We start from the raw sequence: 21,951 nt of genomic DNA, 5'->3' as shown, positions 1-21,951 counted from the left end.
ACGAACTACTTCCTTCGTTTCCAACCGAAAATGCAGAAGCACAGGGCGACAGTGGTATTTGCTGTTCCTTCTTGCTTTCCTGCTTGCTTGCTTGCCTTGCCATTACCATAAAACAGCTCCAAAGAACTCAGAGGAAAACCAGTTACCAAATAAGGATCTGCTCCATATGAAGAACGAGTTAGTTTCTCCCTTTGCATTCCCAAACCAGGGCAGTGCCAGTTCCATTCCAGATGCCAACACGTTTCCTTGACTATCACTGACTGTTTCGGCAATGGCAGTGGCAACGTCCCACCCCATGATACGAGATAAGTGATACCTGGAAATGTATACCAAGGCCCAATTGCGAACAGCAGATTGCTTGCTTGCGTGGCTGTAGGAGTTGCAGTAAGATTCCCTTCATTTGCTGTGAGGCCTCCTGTCTGAATTGTATGTTTGCCGGTGTAGAGCACTCTATCACTGATTTTGCACGCAGGCCTTCCCATTTCACGCATCTGGGGTAATCGATGATTGAGATCTTTTGTTCAAGGTCGTCCTGAACTAAGAACACGGAAAGGTACATACCATATGATTTGACGTGTCAGCTCTCGCAGTCTTGCCTACTTCTCTCATAGTCCAGAACAGGTGGGGAGCTTGTAGAGGCTTGTTCTACCGCTAGTGCTGCCACTGCCGACGATGCCACTGGATCTCGAAGGTTAAGAGGTAAAGCTGTCGTCGGATTTGCCAAACAAAAGCAGTATGGTAGCAGTCTCGACAAATGCAAGCGACGAGACGGGCGAGGATCGGTGGCCTTGATTGAACTTTCCATTTCTGTTCCGTCTAAGATGGTGGTCGGAGGGAGGGAGGAACATGGACAGCCTTATGAATATGCAGCATCCTTGGGGCTTGCTCGTAAGGGCCACCGGCCAGCTACGGTGTTTTGCATGTCCTCAGACCATGTCCGAACCTGGCGTGCACGGTACGAGTGTAAAGACATTTCAGGAGAGGGGCATGGAATGTTCAAACCACGATTTTCGAGTTTGGCCTGACACGGCTGACAGAGCCTAGACGGGGATCGGTGTCGTTGCTAGCAGCAGATTCTGATGACCGGGTGTAGAATGATCAGAGCAAGGTGATCAGCCGTGTCAGAATGCCACACCTGGCCCGACTTACTGAAGTCGTCTCCAGAATCGGAGCTCAGTACGTCAGACTTGAAGCGTGTGGGCGATATCGAGCAGCAGGACCAGTCACGGCGCTTCGCTTTTTCGTAGAAGTAAGGAAGAAGGAAGCCCCTGTGGTTCTCGTCTACGATTATCGTGTTAATCATTCGGAGGCCCCAGATGATGACGAGGGTACTCTGGTTACCACGTTCGACCGCACATGATTGACTGGTTCAGTTGAGTATCAAGCCCTTCTTTAGTTGTCCCGTTCATGCAAATCGTGCCGGGTGTGTTGGATATTACCCGAGGGCAAGTATTTGAGCGACATCTCCCTAAAATTCGAGCTGAGTGGTGTGCTGACCCAGCTATAGGTAGTTCCAACACCTGGAGAGGCGACGTAAACGACAGAGCGAGCAGATAGGTTCTTCTTCAATGCAATAACTTCACCTTGAAAGAGGGCTCTAGATAAGATGACTTTCATGTACCCGGAAGCAAGACCGAGGTGAGTTCGAGCTAGGATACGCCTGAAAGCAGAAATGAGGCGGTCGGCGCAGTGGCTCTCGGGGATTAACCATAAGGTAAGTCGAAGCAACACTTGATTTGAGTAGCTCTTGCACATCAAGGACTAAGCAAACGTGCAGCGGGCCAATTGGCTGGTCTCGGGGCTTCAGGACGAGACGCACGACCTGGGAAGCAGGGTCAAGCTAGAATTGGCCGTGGATTTGCTGATATAGTTACGTAGGATTCGAAAAGCAGTTAGTGGAGATGGAAAAGCTGCTCAAAGGGAACGCTTCAGCACTGGATATCAGCACTGGTCTCTCGGAAAATGAAAGCTGTCTGTCGATAGAGCGTAACGTGGAGATGTCATGTCGGAGTGTCCGAGAGCTCGGTAGAAAGCTTGGTTTTCCGACTGCAGACCCGTGTGGCCAAAAAGATCCTCCGCCGCAAGGGCACTGATCTAGCCGCTGTCAATGCATCGCGCTCAACAAACGATTCATTATGATCAATCGACCCCTTCCCGCCCGATCCAATCAGATGTCGAAGCCAGAAGCGGCAATATGACAACGCACTGACCTTTTGTTTTCAGATTGGGTTGTGGGGCTTTGCAGGAAGGGCAATATCAAGAGTTGCAACCAGTTGATGTACAGCCTGGGGGTCGATGTTGCAAGTGCTGTTAAGCGGAGTTAGCAAGATTCCAATGAAGCCGACAGTCACCCCGGAAGGATCTCAAAAGGTCGAGAAGAGCAGGTCGAGATTGCAGCGAGTCTTCACAACTCTGCAGGAGGTTCCAATGTGCATGTCCATACGTGTGTCTCATGCCTCGCATGTGAGCTGCACGGCAAGCCGGGGCTTTCACAGTTTGCCTGTGCATTTCCTGCCTTCTAAATTTATCGTCGGCAGGGCGTGAAGGTTCGGGGAGAGTCGGTGGTATAGAGAGATCAGAGTTGAAGCAGCCTGCCTCATCGCTCTAGCTCGAGCTGTAGAGCCTTACCCGAAGTGGGGGAACGCGAAATGAGACCTGCAGCCTTGAACCTTTGACCGAGTGAACATTGTACCTGGACGATTCAGATAACGATCACAAGAAGCGAGATATGCTCAAGCCCATGCTCTTGTGCTTATCTGTGAAATGCCGAAGGCTCGATTCCTCGAGCGACCAATCCTTGCCGACATGCTATCACATCAATTCGGACTTTCGTACTATTCAATGTGGCTATTGGTCGGACAGAAATCCATATGCATCGTTGATCTTCATCCTTGCGGTACTAGTCCGTAGTGTGCATTGTTATCTGTGGCTGTAATGCCCGACAAGGTTTCGATCCGACCTGCTCAATTTCATCACTGCTCGACGCTGCAGATATCCGTTCGAGTTGAACGAGACAGGGAACATGCCATTCAAATTGTTTCAGACTGAGACAGTAACTTTCAGCATTGGGGTGCTTCGACCTGTCGCCGGCTTAGGGGACAAACTTCTGTTACACCATGGCAGGGCAGCGGCTGCGGGATGCGGAAAGCCATGTATCCTGTCTTTGGGGGTTGGTTCAGGCACAAGCTCCAGGTACAAACACTGCTAGTATTGCAGTATCGTGGGCGTGGGATCTCGGCGGGGTGCGGACACCCACAGGCGGACAATCTAGAAGATGTCAGACAGGAGCAGATAAGCGATGATTGGTGTGCCTGACAGAGGACCCCGGGACTAGGGAGGCCATCTCCCTTCATGTTGGATCAATCCCATGTGTGCCAACAATGTCATTCTTCTTCTCCCAAGTCCGGAAACTCAGCTCAAGACTGATTGTTTTTCTTGTTCGGCCTTGTTGTTCTCCCCTTGCGTCGCTTTTTTGTCTGCAGAACATGGGGGCCTGAGGATAGAAAGAAGACACGGGTGAACGACCTGCTCTACGTCAATATTCTGGATTCCGTGGTATCATGGATTGGTGGGAGATACTTATCGCGGTGAGCTTCAACTTTGGCTGTTCGTGGCTCAGGACCCTCAGCCGCGTTCGAGACACCTTGGCCCGTCGCTGCCAACTAATCTACTTGATAAGGGGCCATGTCGAGTCCGGGAGGCGTTGAAGGCGTCAATAGTGGTGATTGCGATCCGTGGATAGTCCCAGAAAGAGAGGGTCTACTAGTACTGCTGATACTAGTGTGTTGGAGTGTCTCCGGCGAATAAAGATTCCTTAAATCACAAACATAGTAGCCGACGACTAAAGCTTCTAGTTGGTGCATTATGCATAACGAGCCGCCTTCTAAAATCCACTTGAGGCTACTAGTAAAGTTGAAGGTTCCGTAGCCTGGAAGTGGTGGAAACGCTTGGTTGCAACTACCGATTAGCCATGCCACCAGTAGCCCTAGTACTAGTAGCCCCAGAAAAGTCAAGTGCGCTCTAACATTCAAGTTGTAGTTGTAGTTGCTACTACTCGCGATTCGTATCATTTGCTGCAAGCGAAACTGCGAAGGCCACCCATCTCATTGTCGCGATTGATTGCGTTGTAGATAACAGACGCCCTTTGTCCATCAGCCGGAGTCCACTTCTCATACTTTTTGGAGCCGTTGGACGACAGTCACGTTCTTCATTTTACATTATCCATCCCCGCGTGCCGGTGGACTTCTTCCTCTCTCTCTTCCAGACCGATATCTCACGTTTGCCATCCGTCGGTGCACATTCCTACCAATCCGGGCGCCTGAGACTCGCAACCCAATCCAACATGCGCCCGCGGTGTCGACAATCGTCCCAAGAGTGATCGCCTGTGCGCCCGTGGTTCCATATCTTGCGGACCCGGTGCAGGTCTGTCAGCACTGCTACATGGCTTATGTCTCTGTCTCCCAAGCGGACCAAGATGCTTTCGATCGCGAAGGAACCTCGATTCAACCTGCTCTTCCCGAAACATCCAGTCCTTCATTATCGCCGGCCGACGATGTCGTCTCCGGAGATGCCGACCAGTCTGCAGCATTCCAGGCTGGACCTCCCTCGGTAGGCGTAGCATCTCTCATCAAATCTCTCAACACAACTCCGTCATATGAGATCGTGGAGAGCGATGACTACGAGGAACCGATGCAGACGCCCCGGGGGCTTGAGGTCAAAAAGAGGGACTCTGCTTCACAAAAGGACGATACCATAACACTACAGTCAGAAGAGCCGCCAATGAGAACTGCATCTATCAGTCGACATCTCCCCCTGAACCACCCTACCCCGGACATGCACGCGCTGCAAGGGGCTATGGTCAAGAATGTGGAGCGATTAGAAGAGAGCGCTGAGCGTCTGAGCATGACATCAAGCCTGGAAGATGAACTGAATAAGATGCGACAAGACCAGAAACGTCTGGAACGCCAGTCATCCGCACCGGCGAGCTTGAACAATGCTCTTGGCCCATCTCTTCAGAGACAAATTTCAGCTGGCTCTTGGTCCAACTCAATCATCGGCGTAAACCAGGCAGCCAGGTTTGGAGGATACTCACCCTCAGGGTACATTACATCTCCGACGGGGTCAATCCGATCTGGACCGTGGTCTCATCAACAGCACCTTGAGAGACACTCTTCGAAAGGCAGTGGCCGCAAGCCATCATTGCCGGAGCCCCTGTTGGAGGGACGCCCTCTTGAATTCACTTCCGACCTTGATGCATCCGCTGCCGTTCTGTCGATGCATGGAGCAGCGATAGCCTCGCACACACCCACCAGCGACATCGCAAACGATGAAAGGCCAGCTACATCCGCCTCAAATGATACATACCGTCAAGCGCAATCCGCGTTCCACGATTTTGATGGTGTCCATTACGGCTCAGGCGTGTCCCAGGAGCCCCTGGGATCTATGTCGCGCCAGATCTCTCTTACACATCCACCCCGAGCAAGAGATTCTAAGGCTTTCAGAGAGGCACAGCCTGGAGAGCAGATGATCTACTACCCGGCCCCGGTACCTGTCATGCTGAACCTGCCCCAGCGGCTGTCCAAGCCTAATCTGTCTGAGCGAGAAAAACGTCGACTTCAAGCACTTAGCGGCATTCCAGATCAAATGCGCAACTCAGCTGCATGGCTTTCCAATTCGAATGGCCCCAACGCCCAGGGGGAAAGGACACCACTGAATCTTCCCCCGCAGCTTCGCGCGAGCGCCTTTTTCGAGTATCCAAGCGTCACTGAGGACCTGAAGTTGAAGAATGGTTCAGCGGTGCAGACACTCGACAGCATCTTGGATGCCGCTGCCTATGCTCCGGTAAGCGCATTCACAGACCATCCAATTGCAGGACAGCTCGGAAACGAAGTATATGGTCCAGATGATTCGCCGCGAAAAAGCAGGCAACCGTTAGACGAAAAGGGAAAGAAACGCCGCACTTCTTTGAGCAGGATGCTGCGAACCAGACGGTCAAGTACTGGCCTCTCTGGATCCGGGCTCCGCCGGGTAAAGTCCAGGGGCTCTAAAGTCGTGTCAGGCGGTGATGAATATGTCAGTGGAGATGAGCTGGACGAAGCAGCGGCAGAGTCTATCGCCTCAGATGATGAGCCTGGACAGAACGAAGTCAAAGAGGATGCCCCTAGCGGATTCTCTGCTGCACCTACAACCTTACTCGCCGAATTACAGATGCGCAAAGAACAGCAGAAACAGCGCAATCGCACTGCTGCAGACGCATTTCCTAATGGAATGCGTTCAACCTTGCTTGAGCTCGATGCCGTGGCTCAACTTCAGCAGAAATCTCGAAAGACAAAGCACGTTACGTTGGCCTGGGAGGATCATGAGCAAGCAGACAAGCAGAATTTCGATGATGAGGATGTGCCCCTTGGCCTCCTTTTCCCTGAGAAGGACCGGGCCACTCACGTCAACGTCCATCGCCCTATTGGCTTGCTAGAAAGGCGAGAGATGGAAGACAACGAGCCACTAAGCCACCGACGCGCAAGACTCCGAGGCGAGCCATTGGAGTCAGTGAAGTCGGAGACCAGAAGCCATATCGATGAGACTACTCGCGCTCCTTTCATCGACGATGTTCCTGGGCTCTCTGGGGGAGAGGTCCCTGATATTGATGAGGAGACCTTGGCCCAGCGCGTCGCAAGACTGAGGCTGGAGAAGGAAAAGGGCACAGGAGGACAGTTTGCAGAAGAGGTGGCAAGTCAATTAGGCCTCAGTATTGAGCCTAGCGCCATTCAAACTTCGAAAACGCCAGATGTTGAGGAGACTTTGGCGCAGAGGCGGAAGAGGCTGAAAGAGGAAGCTCTGCGTGCTGATGGCCAGTCTGGTGTCCGGCCTAGACTCGGATCTATGCACAGCATGGCTGGTATACTGCAAGCTCATCCTGTTGTGGCCAGGTCAAGAGAGGTTTCTGCGGAATCAAAAGCGTCAGACCGGCTCATGTCTCGTGCACAAGCGCCCTTGGTGCAGTTCGGCCGCGACTCGAACTTGCCGCCCGCCTACTTCAACCCACATTATGCTTTCCCCGGGGCAGTCAACTGGGGCTATGCCCAGCAGACTGGTGTTTTTGCGAACGGCGCATTTGGAAACGGCTATATGAACGGCGCATTCAACGGGGCCCCAATCCCGATGCAGATGCAACAAGCCATGAATTTCTACCCTTATGGCCATGGCAACCAGCCGTTTATACAGGACCCCATGATGGGTCCGCCTCTTGACCCAAAACAAAGAGCGCAGATCGACCGATGGCGACAAAGCATTGCTTAATGCTCGTCTTGATCGAATGAGCCACGAGGAATGATGGTTTTCTTTTGCCATGACTTGGGAGCTATTGCTCTGGATAATAGGTTGGAGGAAGATGTCAAGAAGTCTAGGATAAAACTAGAATATGTAGTCCAGTTGGTGCCTTGCATGATTAACTTCCCTTGGACCACCAAGGTGACCAGGGGATGACATTGTCTGCCACACAATAATGTTCCCAAATATACATGCAGGATTCTCCTATTGTACAAAAAGTCCTTTTCAGAGGTACCGTAGTTATCCTTCTGGTTACGAGTAGTAGTATGGTAGTGACCCTGAAGTCTGGCGAGTGGGAGCGATTCGAATTGAGTGAAGCACACACAGCACGTGACAGACTCCCTTATCGATTGTTGCCATGTAAACACACTACGCGGTCAGCGCAATTCCGACCGCCACGATCTCATGCCTGCGTCTGTCGTCGTTGATCAAAGTCTTGCCCGTGCACATGTATCTCACTTGCTCAAGTACCAATAATGAGTAGTATCTGATCAGACACCGTGCGCCAATATTTTGTTCTGTCCGTCGCCATGGGTCCAAACGTACTCGAGGTCTCTCAAATCTTTGAGGACCCAGAGCCTCAACAAAGAGGGCGGAAGACATATCAGAGCCGCGCACCTTCTACCGCAGACGTTCTAGTCGGACGACGGAAGGAGAACCTAAGCCCAGGCAAGCAAGCATATCAACACCCTCAAGAGAATATTGCGTCGGCCTACCCTCTTGGTGAACGGCATATCAACAGCCCTCCCCAAACCAAACGAATCGCGACCAAATCTGGTGACCAAAGCCAACCTCCTGCACACCGCAGTCACAAGAAGACTGGAAGCTCAGTGTCATTGAAAGGCTTCATATTGGGAAAAGAAAAAAGTCCAGAAACAGGCAGTGATTCATCGACCGAAGTTCAGACAATCGAAAAGAAGCCAAAGAAAGTGAGGTCAGCGGCCAACCTGACAGGACTTCTCAAGAGGAAGTCAAAGAAAGATTTAAGAGAAAACGCAGGCGACGAAGGGAGTTTCTCTCCTTCCAAACAGACACAAGACGACAACCCAACCCCGATTTGGGAGCAGTTTGCAACGCAGCCATTGGAAAGCCCCGACGGCAAGATGCTCTACCCCATGTCGCAACGAAGGAGGCTCGAGGAAGAGATCAAACTCTACACTCCAAAAGACTACTCGGAATTTCGGCCGGCAGAGCAGAGGAACTTCTATGGCTACGGCCCTGCGCTTCCAACCTCACTTGAGCACAGACCGCCCCAACGACCATTCTTGGAGCACAAATCTAGCAGAAGCTCCATATTCACGGAGAATCTGGATGATGAACCTCAACCAGAAGCGAAGCAGCCACAAAACAAGGATGAGAACAATAGCCGCCCCGGATCATCGCGTACGCCAGATGTCCGTCCCGCGTTACCAACTCGTTCCTCACAGACGTCTCAGATAGACAGAAAGGCCAAAAGAGGATCCAGAGTTATTGACGCAATCCAAAGTCTGAACATGAAGTCTCGTCGAAACGCCAACTCTGGTGCAGACAACCCCTCAACCACAAGCCCAACGCTTAGTCCCCAGGAAATCGATACAGCGTTTGAACAGGTCCTGGACTCATTAAACATCCCTCTGAATATGCGCGACAACATGAGAAACCTTAAACCAGACGTGAAAGCAGGATTGATCAAAGGAGAACGGGTTGGCAGTGGGTCATCAACCACTTCAGCTGCTGCGGATGCGTCAGAGGTACGATCATCGGCAAGCAGTCCCCGGAAGCAGGAGAACGAAAAACCAGACAGTCAAGGCGAAGAGGGAAAAGAAGGGAAACGATCCCGATCGAGATCTCGGCCACGCAGTCGCATTTTGACCTTGAGTAGACGTGATGAGGAATCGTCCAGCAAATCCGACAGACCAGGATCATCGTCAAGATCTCGCAGCAAATCTCGCAACAAGTCAGCCGATGCTTCCACTTCCAGACCTACTTCTTCAAGAGCCATGGCTTCAACAGTGTCATTGGCATCGCTCAACGTCGCAGACAGTGCCACGACCCCTGGCGACTTCATTCACTACTTGCGGGAGGTACAAAAACCCGAACTAGTTGAAGTAAGCAAGTTGCACAAGCTGCGCATCCTAGTGAGGAATGAATCCGTCAGCTGGACCGATCACTTTGTGACAAAAGGTGGGATGGACGAGCTCTTGCAACTGTACTATCGGATCAAAAAGATTGAATGGCGGGAAGAACATGAAGACAGTTTGCTGCATGAAACACTGCTCTGCCTGAAAGGACTCTGTACGACGTCATTGGCGCTACAGCGTCTTCACCAAGTGGAAACCGAATTCTTCCCTCCGTTGCTAAGCATGTTGTTCGACCCTGACAGGAAAGGACCTGCGGAGTTTACAACGCGAGCAGTGATAGTATCGCTACTGTTTGCACATCTTTCCGCCGCTATTAACTATGACGAGAAGAAAATGCAGGAACGTGCGGACACCATTCTCGGATTCCTCAAGGACCCTGCGCCAGAAAGCGACAAGCAACCCTTGGAGTTTGTTTCTCAGATGCATGTGCCTCGACCGTACCGAGTCTGGTGCCGCGAAGTCGTCAACGTAACCAAAGAAGTCTTTTGGATCTTCCTCCATCATCTCAATGTGGTCCCTGTGATTGAGGTTGACGAGTCTGTCGGATATACTCGAGCTCATTTCCCCACACCAAGACCACCTCATCCTGCTGCACCCTATGTTGGCGGGGTTGAATGGGAAGCCACCCAATATCTGGCCACTCACCTAGATTTGTTGAATGGGCTGATTGCTTTCTTGCCCAGCCCACAGCAACGCAATGCTCTCCGAGAAGAGATGATGACTTCAGGCTTTGAAAAGGTTATGGGCAGCACCCTTCGCACATGCAAGGAGAAGTTCTATGGTGGCGTGCACGAAGGGCTGAAGTGTTGGGTTTCTGCGGCAAAAGCGGACGGATGGGCTGTTGAAGATGTTCGGGCAGGACCCCCTCGCGAAGCGTATAGTCCACGCAAAAGTCCGACGAAGAAGAAGGCAGATGAGGCTCCAAAACTTGCGTTGGATGTTGATATCTGTGGGTCGGAGAAGAAGCCGGAAGTCGAGGACTCGTGGATTTAGGAGGTGTCGAACGCTGGACTTGCCTGAATCTTCCGTCAGCCCAGGTCAGTGTTCTGACGATGTCCCGGCAAATACCGCCGAGAGAATGATGTATGGTCTGGAGCATGTTCCGCGTCTACCGTTGAACAACACAGTCTAGATATGAGCACCATTGAAGGAGTATGGCAGGGGGAGGGTAAAGGGGAAGAAGGGGTCATTTCATGATTAGACGAGTTTCATGCATGGGGTCTGTTTTCTTTTGATGCGCGGTGTGGGCAGGACTTCGGTGGCATTGTTGACCATGCAGATTAATGTTCATGAAGAACCATTGCTTTTACTTTCCTCTCTCTTCTTGTAAAGGGGCATCGAAATTATCATTAGGTACGATAGTGGACGCCATAAACAGCAAGATCCAATTGACGAGATCATAGATACTGCAGAGTATTCTTCTCGTGGCGTATGTCAGGGATCAGTAAAGTGGAATCCGGGTTCACATTCATTGTGTTTCACCAAGAGTGTGAGGACAGCGAGCGTATCGCCAGATCAGCTAGTCAGGCTGTAGATATACCTCCTAGGTAGGTAGGCTCGTTCTGTGATACTAAGTTGTGGTGACGTTGACGTCTATCTGGGAGAGTTGACTGCCCGGGATAACTTCGGTCATACACACTTGCTTAGATAATCCACTTTACACGTGATACTGATACCGCTATTGGTGTTTTGCGTCACCACGGGCCGACTAGAGGATGGAACCGGTGAATTGGGGGCGGATCAGACTGGGGGGAATGAAGATGCGCGCAACGCTTGCGCTGCGCTGTGCTCTGTCGACTTGCTCCTCATGCACTTTTTCAACCACCTTATTCTCTGCCACCACCAATCATTCTGTTATTCTGCATGATGCTCGCAAGCTATCGGGGTCTATTAGTTTGAATTGTCTTTGATATTTACCTTGCGAATCCGCCGATGCCGAGATAACGTTCCAAGAATCCTCCCAGTCAACACTCCCGAGAGCCCACGACAGAGCAGCTCGTTTCCTTCCACTTCCTCTGTCGGAACGACCCATCCTCATGTCCGCGACGACAATGACTACGACCTTGGGCAACTCAAACGTTCGAGGCGGTTTAGCGCGTCAAACCCGAATCAATCCTGGCAGAGTCACGAGAGGCTTGAACTCTAGCCAGCAGCGCTACAACTCTCTCACCTCCAACAGTGGCCTTCCTCTGGGATCCTCCAGTAACACCGCAACCGCTACGAATACAGCTGCACAAAATAACGACCCTCCCCGTCTATACCCAGCCATCACGCACTTTGCAGATGCCATCGCGGCCTTGCCTCGAGAATTTCGCAGGCACAATTCGCTGTTGAAAGAGGTAGACGCGAAGGCCTGGGAGGCGGAAGAGAATCTACAAAATATTTTGAAAGAATGCCTTGCCGATCCGGCCATTTCAACCCCAACCCTGGTTCCTCCGGTGCATACTGAGCCAGGGTCGGTCAATGCAGAAGATGCCGCCAATGTTAGCGAAGTCAACAGCGTCGTTGGTGGTTCCCTCGATAATGCCTCGCTTGCCTCTGCTCGTTCGGCCGACCCAGCCGCGCTAAGGCGGCGACAGCAGTTTCATGCATTGCGACAACATCTGATGGCAATCATGGTGACCATGGACGAAAAGAACCATGTCATCAACAACGCCAACGAGGAGGTGGCAAAGCACATTCGACGATTGGACAGAATTTGGCCACACGTCTCCGAAGAGATATCGGAAGAAGCGCGATTGGGAAGTCTCAGACACTGGGCATATACCGATCTAAATCCCGTGAAGAAGTCGACCGCTCCTGCAACCCGCAAAGAGGCTGCCACGAACGCAGCCGCCCTGCACGAGAATGAGGCCGCGCATAGAAGCGAGGCTCGAAGAGAGGCTCTCTTAGCTAGGAGGCAACGAACCAACCACCATGTGGATTCCGAAGTCGACGAGGCCAGAGCTGCCTCGAGGAAGACCAACGCCACCGCGAAAAAGCGTGCCGGCGAGACAGCCCCGGACCCAGCTGGCCTAGGGATTACGGGAGCAGGTACCGGCAAAAGGAAGAAACCAGACAAGCCAGCAGTGGGTGGCATCGGTATGGAGCGGTCAACCAGCAGTGCTTTTGGAGGCCGACCAATGTCGAGAGAAAACTCGCAGCAGGAGAACACCAAGAAGAGGAAAGCGTCCACCGCCGCGACGACCGTGGCCCGGAAAAGGTACGTTGTAAGCTCTGGTCAAAGAAGTTGCACTAACAATTCGTTCCGCAGGATCAACGCCATCGCCCAAGACTCTCCCAAACTCGCCTCCTCCCCTCTTGCGGGCAGCACCGGAAAAGAAGCATACAAGAAGAGCCCAGCATTGTCCACCGTACGGCCAGCCGGACGAGGCCGCCAGAATTCCACACAGGCCGCAGAAAGCGCACGAGCACGACCCTCGTCCTTGGCCTCGAATAGAAATGGTGGAAACAGTAGCAACCTGACTGCCTCCACACCCGAATTGAACAACGTTGCAGCCATGACTGGAAAGAGCACGAGCGAAGTCAAGACCACAATGAAAGAGACCAAGACCGAGAAAGGAGATCGACTGCTGGAAGATAAATCCACAGCCGCCGACGCTCCGGATGGCGAGCCAGCTCTAAGAGGAGCCATTCTGTTGGAAAGACCCAGCAGCAGGCAAGAGGGCGCAAAAGACACGCAGCCTGATGAAACGCTGGTGACTGCCGTTCCATCACCTGGCCTTCCGCCAGCACTACTCACAAGTGAATTCCGCAACGAGCGACCAGCGCGAGGTAGAGCCTCGAAAACGTCGACGCCTGTAGCAGGAACATTCGCCGAAGCTGAAGAGGCCGAAACGGCATCCGCAAATGGCTACAGCTACAACGGTTCGAAATCCAAACGTCCTTCGAGACCACGAGTCAAGGACCATGGTCTACACGATTCCCTCTCACCCAAAGGGTTGCCGATGAAGCGGCCTCACAAGAAAAATGCCAGCCTTTCCACCTTTCCGCCACTGCCGACAACCATGCAACGGCTGAAAGAAGAGAACGATGCACCAAATTCTGCTACCTCTTCCGAGCGAGGTGGCATAGACAACGATGTCGGAGACGACGACGATGTGGTTGAAGGCGTCGAGGAAGATGAGGAGAGGTATTGCTATTGCCAAGGCGTCAGCTACGGTGAGATGGTTGCTTGTGACAAACCGGATTGCCCTCGACAATGGTTCCATCTGGACTGTATTGGCCTGAAGAGTGTGCCCAAGAGTGCCAAATGGTACTGCGACGAATGCAAAGATGCGCTGGCCAAGAAGGGAAAAGTACTAGGCAACAGCGGAAATGGAAATGGAAACGGGAATGGAAACGGCAATGGGAAGTAAGGCTCCCTTCTACGATGGTTCCATCTGGATTCTGGAACGATTCAGGTCGTTTTTGTCGACATATACCGAGTAGTACAGTGACAAGTCGGAGGCCTCAGCAGCCCGCCGTCGAGCAAATGAAAATGGATTTCTAACGGTCCCCGTCCACAATACCTTCTTGATACAACGTTCTGCCACCTCGAATCGGGTCTTTGAGTGAGTATACACCCGCCGCGCCCTTCAGGCGACGGTCGCTGCTTGCCGCGAACATGTTGTCCCGCCAAATCACCGGAGTCATACCAATCTTCTCGTCAGGTTGGTCAATATGACGGACGCATGTATAAGAAACCTTGATTGATTCAGATACCGATCCTTTGACACCTCCAGCGTTTCGGGAACCTGTTCGGTGATAGGAATTTCCACCTTTTCTGGACGATCCGACCACCTATCGATCTACTACCGCACTGTAGTAACTCACCATATCCATGGTCGTCGGGTCCCTTTCACCTCGCATTCCACCCGACGGCAAGATGTTGCGGAGCTTTTCTGCTCTTGTCCTCCCCACAATGCGCCAGTCACGTATCGTCCTCCTAGGTGAGTTTGAAACCGCGGTTGCAACTGAGTTTCACGACGTCAGCACAAGAACCTCCTTCGTGCGAACGTTGAAAAGTAAAGCTACTCTGAACCTCATTCCCATATCTCTGCGGACAACCCAGCTCTTGGTCAAACATCTCAACTAGCAGTTGCCTCCATGGCTGGTATAAGCCAGTGTTGTCGCCCAATGCTGGTGCCGAGGCCTCTCTCGAGGACCTAGCGTGCTCCAGCGGTGCACGGCGGTACATGATCTCGCTGGAGGGTTATGTCAAGTCGTCCAAAACTTACTCCTCCATGGACCTATCCCGGTACTATGAGACACAGAATCCATGGTACTGGCCACGCCTCGCACGACGAGGCTCTCTTCAAGGTATAGGCGACATCGTCCCTTATGTACCCTAAGAGCCGATATGATGGTCCTCGTCTGACTTAGCTCACGAATGCAGCAACAACCTAGCCATCGTCGGTGAGTACACCAGATACATTCCTGCGCGTTGGTTACTGTTTCTTTGTGCGGTTGACATATACTGTTGCTCGGTGCTACTATATACAATGCCCTGGTTTTACTTACATTGCCATGCATTCAGAGTTGAAGGGAACAACACCTGTGGTGGATCACGATCGCTCAACCGTCACCTACTAAAGGCCAGGCCGGCTCTCGCGCCCCACCAGCAGGAAGCCGCGTGGCGTCGTCTGATAACTTCTCTGGCCATCGACCGGCAGTGAATCAGCCTGACAGGATTGCAACCAGGATCTGGCATTAGTCAGGCGTCAAGTCGACCGACGACGACGGTTGCAATGTTTGACTCAAGGCATCGCTGGAGTGGAGGGCTTTCAGTTCAACTGCATGGCACGCAATCCTTCAGCTGCGATCCCAGAGACCGTCCAGCTCCAAACCAGCATGTCAACACCGCCGACCTTCCATGTCCTGCAATGTTTGGCAACGTGCAGGGCACTTGAGAAGCGCCGGTGGTCAGTGCCTTGGTCGCAATGTGCCCTTTGTGAGCCGGAATGACCAGTATCACTACACCATTGGAAGGTCGACCCATCCACACCACCTTTCAATGCACCTGTGACATTATGCAGCTCTTTCTCTGCGGTAACTCTTGGGCCCTAGTTCACCTCGTACTTTCGGTATGTCAGGTGGCCACTATCTGTTCAGACAGGATGTGGCATGTGTTGACCCGTTATTGGCTAGGAGCATTGACGCCCTCACGCCTCTCGTACCTTCTGCGGCTCATATTGGTCAACCAGGCAGGATCCATGGTGCTTCGATAGTCCTTGCCACAGGAAACTCAATTGACGACCGCCTTCAGGTCTTGCTTCGGAAGCGACCACAGTGCTCTCAACCCCGTATTACCGGAACCTCATCACACAAGATCCGACATGGATGTGCTTTGGCAGCAAGCGTGACAAGAAATACTTTCAAGCCATGGGGAAAGGGTCTTCTCATGCTATGCACTCGAGTCCAATGTCCGGCTGAGCGGTGGCACACTTCAACAAGGTATGTGAGCCAGGGAGAGAAAGAACTTGCAGCCGTCGTGGTCATCCATATCTATACCCTGGCGGTTAATATGAAGATGCCTGTTGGCAGATCCGGCCAGTGGCGCTTTCTCTGATTTTGCCAGTCATCTGGATGCCAGACCGACCTTGTCAATCCCGTCCGTGGGGGTCGGGCCTATGGTTTTGCACCAACTAAGCTGCAGGCTTCAGGAGTGAGATACCTAAACCAGCAGGGTTCGATGAATTTCCAATTTGCAAGCGATCGCATGATGAACCCTGTGGATTTGCGACATCCGTTCTCCTAGTCTGTCGCTACAGTGACTACCTTACGCACTCACGACCGTACATCTACAATATGAGTTCCGGCCAGTCGTTCACCGCAAGGAGGATGCTCAGGCAACTCTTACCTCACAAAGGCGACACCTCGCTCCCCGTTATGCGGCAATTTAGTGTATTCCAACACTCTGTCTCTCGGCCGCCTTGAGGCCAACATACAGTGAGCCGAAATATCTGTGTCGGCGCGGTCGGCAAGGGTAATTCAGAGGGGCGCTCGGCTATCAAGCGTTAGCTAGGCGATGGTCAGATCGTATTCCACAGAGACGCCCCCTTCATTGCGGACGATAACCTGGCGACTCTTCGTGATCACGGAAAGCCTAGCACATATTGGCACCCCACAGTCTGATCGGGATCCGCCGACGGTGTGATTGTTGCCTGGAAATGGTTAGAAGACTTGCTATCAGCTACTTGCTGGTTGGCCTCATGGAGACAGTGCCAGTCCCGTGTACAGGGGACAATGCATATTACACTAAGTAGCTGCACCGCAGTGAGGCTTAGTGTGGCTTTCGTGCTGTTCCATCGTCCAACGGAGCTCAACAAACAGCAAATCATGTCTGCTTGAGGCTGCGGACTTGTAGGAAGTACGAAATGGGCTGCAGACTGCTGAACCTTATGGATCCCACAGCCGCCCTGCTGGTGCCATTCCGCCAGACAATACCTGGTCGCAAGAATCTATGGGAAGAACTCTCAGATATTTGATCTGACGGCCAGCATCCGTTCCAAATATCCGGAGCAGCGTCCCAACTATATTGTCAGGCCCACAGAGAGGGCATGGTCTTCCCCTCGTCCGCGTGCCAACGTGTCTTTGCTGCTTTGACAGGGGGTATTCAGGCCATGCTGCGGGGAGTCGGAAGTGGTCTCGAAGAGGCGCAAGCCGACCAATGCCAACCCGGACATGCATGCACTCTCGTACTGAGCCTCCAACCCTGGTCATACTCCTCGGACCAACGACAAACAAGGTGAACAAGCGAGTCCATTGATATCGAGTGATGAGCTGGCTGTTCTGACCAATAGGGAGGGGCTGCTTTCAAGCAGGTTGGGCGCCTGGATGCCTGAGTATGCCAATCACTTGTCTGCATGTTTGGAGTGGCACAATATACCTGGAGAGAAGTTGAGTGTTTGCTATATCTAACGTCTCCGCCCTCCGACTACTCGTTGTTACACAACACACTGACGGTCACATCAGCTACTGCGAGAGGACATCAATTTCCAATACCCCAAGAACTTTTTGATCTTCATCCTGCTTGGGCATAACTTACATACCATCTGGCATGATGAACACTCTCAAGGTCCACCAAGGGAGGCTAGAGAACCTGAATGATCTCACTTTCTACCGCAACTTCACCGAGAACATCTTGCCCCTTCCAGAATCGACAATCAATGTCGCTGTGCGAAATGCTAAGTACGTGCCACTGGCACCTCGACCCCCTAGACCTCCAGTTCTCCGCACTCCATCAGGACACCGCATTCTATGTCCCAAACCCGGCACAGCCCTACCAAACAACAACTCGCCTGGAAAAGGTCCTCAGTCTGGCTTTACAATGGGAACTCACACCCTTGAGCCGATCCAGGGGGAACACTTCCCCGACCTTGGCCTGCACGCGAGTAAAGATTGGCTCCCCTTTCTCTTACCAAAGCAAGATCGAACCGTTGACTTAGAGAAATTGGCGGCGGAGGTCCGCCGCCTGGAAGCCTCTTGTCGTCGACGCACTGGAGGACGAGGCCCACTGCCGGCTCACAATTGGGTTTGGCCTGAAGCTGCCCCCTTCAGCACAATAGGGATATCCACCTCTGTTCCGGGAGCCTCTGTGTGGCACATTGACGACGCCCCGGGCGGAACGGATGATGAGATGCAGGGCGTTGAAATGTGGACTAGCGAACAGTACGGTCCTGGTGAAACTTCGACTGTGGCATCAGCCCCGCAAGCTCAGGCCGACAGGGGAGTACACAACCATCCGCTTGAAGGGGCGCAGCTACAGCCTGATCCGCTACCCAGCTTTGACTGTTTCTTACGGAACACGTTTGAGGGAGTTAATCCACAGCAGGAGCCGCTGCCTCCGGGTTCAGTCGGCTTCTTCAACATGTCTCCCGAGCATGAGACTGCTTCCGCCGGAGGACCTATCTTTCCAGGGCCATTGAAGTGCCGCGAAGAGTTCGAGCCGGGCTGTGCATCATCTTCTACCGGAGGTACAAAGGCAAGAAACCGCGCCCGCGTTTACAAAGGAAAACAAAAGTGTAGTTCCTATCGCTGACGGCATCATTACAATGTCTTGGTGCTTCGAACACTTGAAGCAATGATAGTCTGGGGATATTTACCACGTACACATACCTAGTTTGCAACCAAAGTCTGTACCAACCTACAACTGCGCCCGTTTTCCTCTCCACAAGTGCCCACATTGCGATGTTCGGGGCTGAGGGCCTCTCTTCATACAGACCAAGGCAACCTGCGGCTGGCCACAACAGCCGCGTCTAATGGCTGTGAGCTACATTTGAGTTGCCAACCAGGACTTGCTGAGAAACCGTCTCATGGACCAGCCGTATCAAGGGCCACGAGAAAAGACCCCATGAGAGATCATACTATATGTCCGCGGGTGAACGACAAACCGCGCCACAGTCCACACGGGGCACACTGTAATTCGCGCCCTACTGCTCGTTAGCTGGGGCTGTGGAAGTTGGTATGCAGGCGTTGCTTGTTGATTGGTGCGATTGGAAGCGACAGATTGAGGGTTGACTTCGTGCCGCACCGGATGCGAGCCATGGGCTCGGCTCGCTGCGGTCAATGACAGCGAAGGGCACCGCACGGTGGGATCATTGGCTGAGTGTACCATCACTTGTTGAATTGAAGGAGACAGAACCACCAGCAGCAACTCAACAAGACTTGCTTGACCTATAGCAAAGAGATTAACAACGGCACTGCCATTGGCGGCGATATTGCAAGGCTGAGCATACGATTGGCTGTCTTCGTAGAGAATGGCCATTGGCCAGGTGCTGCTGACGTCATCATGCCGAAGACAGGGAACTGGTTGGAGCTGCCGCCGGCCGGCGACGATGACAAGTAGACAAACTTGTTTGAGACCTAGTATAACGATCTGTCGTTCTCTCCTCGACCTATTGCAGCTCTACCTGATCTAATCTACGACTCTGATTGACCAAAAGCGCTCCTAGCCCCTGTCCGCTCATCCCACGGCGCCCGTCGGGATTCCCCCGACAACGATCCCCGGCATTGCCAGCCAACTTCCCTAGCTAACACGAGCCAGCCTGAACCCCACGGTCTCTCTCTCTACTTACCATTCAGGCTTGCCATCCGGAGGGCAAGACAGACAATCACACCGCCAGTGCCACTAACCTGCGCAAGGTCCCGGATCAATATTGTGCGACACGAGTTCTTCTTTTATCGATCCACGATCATCCTGTCTGAACAGCTGAGGCGCGCTAGGTAGATCTGCAGCGGTCCAGGCAAACTTCTCTTGGCTAGGACAGCCATGCTCTCCCAGCCGTTTGGCGTGACATGGCGCAAAGCGCTGGTCAGCGTTCCCCGGCTGGTGCCAAACTTCGTGCTCCACTTCACCAACCCTGAGGGACCTCAACCAGTCGTGTTCGACCTACCCTCGAGAGAAGCACACATGATTCCAATCTACATCTTTATCCCGCCGACCTACAACCCTCGTTACCACCGCCTGCAGTCTCAAGGCACGCATCTGAAAGAATCCCTACGGCCCAGGGCGAATCCGGAGACGACGGACGACGTGAAGCTGCCCGTGCTGATCGACTTCCATGGCGGAGGCTTCGTCCTGGGCTCACCGCAAGAACAAGCGCCCTTTTGCGCCCAGATGTGCCGCGAGCTCAACTGTGTTGTCATCTCCGTGGACTATCGATTAGGCCCGTCCGCGCAATATCCCGCCGCGAATTACGATGCCGAAGACGTACTGCGGGCGGTGATTGAGCCGAGCTCGCAAGCCTACAAGACGCTCCGTGAAGGCATCCAACAGCATCTGGCAAAGGAGGGTCGAAAGCCCCTCGCATTGGATGAGTCGAGGATCGCCTTTTCGGGCTTCAGCTCGGGCGGAAATCTGGCCTTGAACCTGGCCTTGAGTGTCAAGGACGACCCGACGGTCCACAAGGATTGGCCGAGTCCCATTCCCTGGGACTTTGAGAACGACATTCCCATCTTGTTGTTCTATCCGAGTTTCGACTGCCGGTTGTTGCCGCACGAGAGACCTCGGCCCGAAGGCCTGCCTCCGCCTAACGGCATTCTTGAACGCTGGCAGATCGAGAAAGAGTTGATGCCCACATATCTCCCTGCCGACCTCCGAAGCCATCCACGTGCCAGTCCTGGTCTGGTGGACCTTAGACCGAAGCATCCAGGCGACCAGGAGGGCTTGCATCCCAAAGCAAGGATATGGCTCCTCTTACCGCAATTCGACTCGCTTAACGCGCAGAGTCTGGTGTGGATCGAAAAGGTCAGAAATGAAGGACGGATCAATGATCTCACCGTCGAGGAAGTCAAGGGCGTCGTGCATGGTTGGACCCAGTTCCCTGATTCTTGGATCAGTGAAGAAGAGCGAAGGTTGAAGGCCGAGGCGTTCAACCATGCCAGAACGTTTGTCGAGACATACTGGAATCCGGAGAGCACGAATGTGGACGCGGATACAGATGGTAAGGCCCAGCTTGAAGATCAGACTTCCAGTCACAGTCAGGCCTAGGATCGACAGCGTGTCATTGCCACCCGGGTGGAGGGTACCGCTGACGCCACGTTGCAAGGTCCCTCCCTGCATCTGGAGCTCTGCTAGATCAGGACCATGTAAAGGCCGGTCCGAGAATATTTGGGACTATGGTACGCCGAGTATCTGCAGCCATTGCGCATCCTGGAAGGGACACATGGACTGGAAGAGACCGTGGCCAGCTCAAACGATGCCGAGACATTGTTCCACCTAACAATGGGTTGTTGCATAGGGATGTTATATTGGTGCAGACTATATATTCGAGATATAGGAAATGGATAGATAGTAGCGATCTTTCGGCATATATGACAGACAGGTCATGTACATAGGTATAGATATAAATATTGGACATCAAACCAGACAAAGATATGCGCGTGTGGCACGGACGTGCGTCGTCAACACAATAAACCAGTATAACCGACAATGACAATGCGTCCTCTACGATAGCATAAGCAGCCGGAGCCGGAGCCGGCGTGTATGGTTCCGAAGTAGTCACCACGGACACATGTCCTGTCTCACGAAGAGCCTTTCCATGGAACATGTACTTGCCTACTTCGCCTGTCGGAACATGAGATGAATGCTCGGATCGGCTTATCCATAATTCCATTTAGGATCCAGCCGTAGTTCATCAAGATCTCGGGATCCCTATTTCTGATATAGACTGTGTGCTTCTGGCGACGATTCCAGGTATGCGGGGATCCGGAGCTCATCTGCCATTGCGAGGCCTCATTCCATCAACATATCTCCAATGGGGTCAGTCTGGAGAAGATCAAGAGCTATCATGTGAGCAGAGCACCATGTCAGCGTGCCGTGAGACGCTGGATGGAAAATACGTCCAATTGCACCGATGGGAAAGATGAAGACAATGCAAACAAAACCAGATTGGAATCCGCACGACAACAAACCTTGCCAGCCATCAGCTCGGTCCGCTTCCGATGAATGCCTTGAAGGTACTCCTCGCACGCGTCGAGATTGCAGCCGGGCCCGAAGGTGCGGCTGCCCTGTGGATCTCTG

General features: G+C 52.8%; 5 protein-coding genes across 5 annotated transcripts; all 5 read left to right on the top strand.

Moving 5' to 3' along the window:
* Window positions 1–4,440: 4,440 nt before the first annotated feature.
* A1O1_07913 (uncharacterized protein) lies at window positions 4,441–7,296 on the top strand (the record flags this gene model as incomplete). The annotated part of the gene is made up of 1 exon (XM_007728779.1): window positions 4,441–7,296. The coding sequence occupies one exon, from the start codon at window positions 4,441–4,443 to the stop codon at window positions 7,294–7,296; it is 2,856 nt and encodes a 951-aa protein (XP_007726969.1).
* A 560-nt stretch (window positions 7,297–7,856) lies between these two features.
* Window positions 7,857–10,439, top strand: A1O1_07912 (uncharacterized protein; the record flags this gene model as incomplete). The annotated part of the gene is made up of 1 exon (XM_007728778.1): window positions 7,857–10,439. The coding sequence occupies one exon, from the start codon at window positions 7,857–7,859 to the stop codon at window positions 10,437–10,439; it is 2,583 nt and encodes an 860-aa protein (XP_007726968.1).
* Window positions 10,440–11,497: 1,058 nt separating this feature from the next.
* On the top strand, window positions 11,498–13,804 carry A1O1_07911 (uncharacterized protein; the record flags this gene model as incomplete). The annotated part of the gene is made up of 2 exons (XM_007728777.1): window positions 11,498–12,648; window positions 12,700–13,804. The coding sequence occupies 2 exons, from the start codon at window positions 11,498–11,500 to the stop codon at window positions 13,802–13,804; spliced, it is 2,256 nt and encodes a 751-aa protein (XP_007726967.1).
* Window positions 13,805–17,490: 3,686 nt separating this feature from the next.
* Window positions 17,491–18,468, top strand: A1O1_07910 (uncharacterized protein; the record flags this gene model as incomplete). Its single annotated transcript, XM_007728776.1, has 1 exon — window positions 17,491–18,468. The coding sequence occupies one exon, from the start codon at window positions 17,491–17,493 to the stop codon at window positions 18,466–18,468; it is 978 nt and encodes a 325-aa protein (XP_007726966.1).
* A 1,230-nt stretch (window positions 18,469–19,698) lies between these two features.
* A1O1_07909 (uncharacterized protein) lies at window positions 19,699–20,919 on the top strand (the record flags this gene model as incomplete). Its single annotated transcript, XM_007728775.1, has 1 exon — window positions 19,699–20,919. The coding sequence occupies one exon, from the start codon at window positions 19,699–19,701 to the stop codon at window positions 20,917–20,919; it is 1,221 nt and encodes a 406-aa protein (XP_007726965.1).
* Between the last annotated feature and the right edge of the window lie 1,032 nt (window positions 20,920–21,951).

Source organism: Capronia coronata, assembly GCF_000585585.1.
Source record: "Capronia coronata CBS 617.96 chromosome Unknown acBCG-supercont1.7, whole genome shotgun sequence".
NCBI lineage: Eukaryota > Fungi > Ascomycota > Eurotiomycetes > Chaetothyriales > Herpotrichiellaceae > Capronia > Capronia coronata.
Note: the sequence above shows the minus strand (reverse complement) of the source record. Positions and strands in the feature narration are given on the sequence as shown.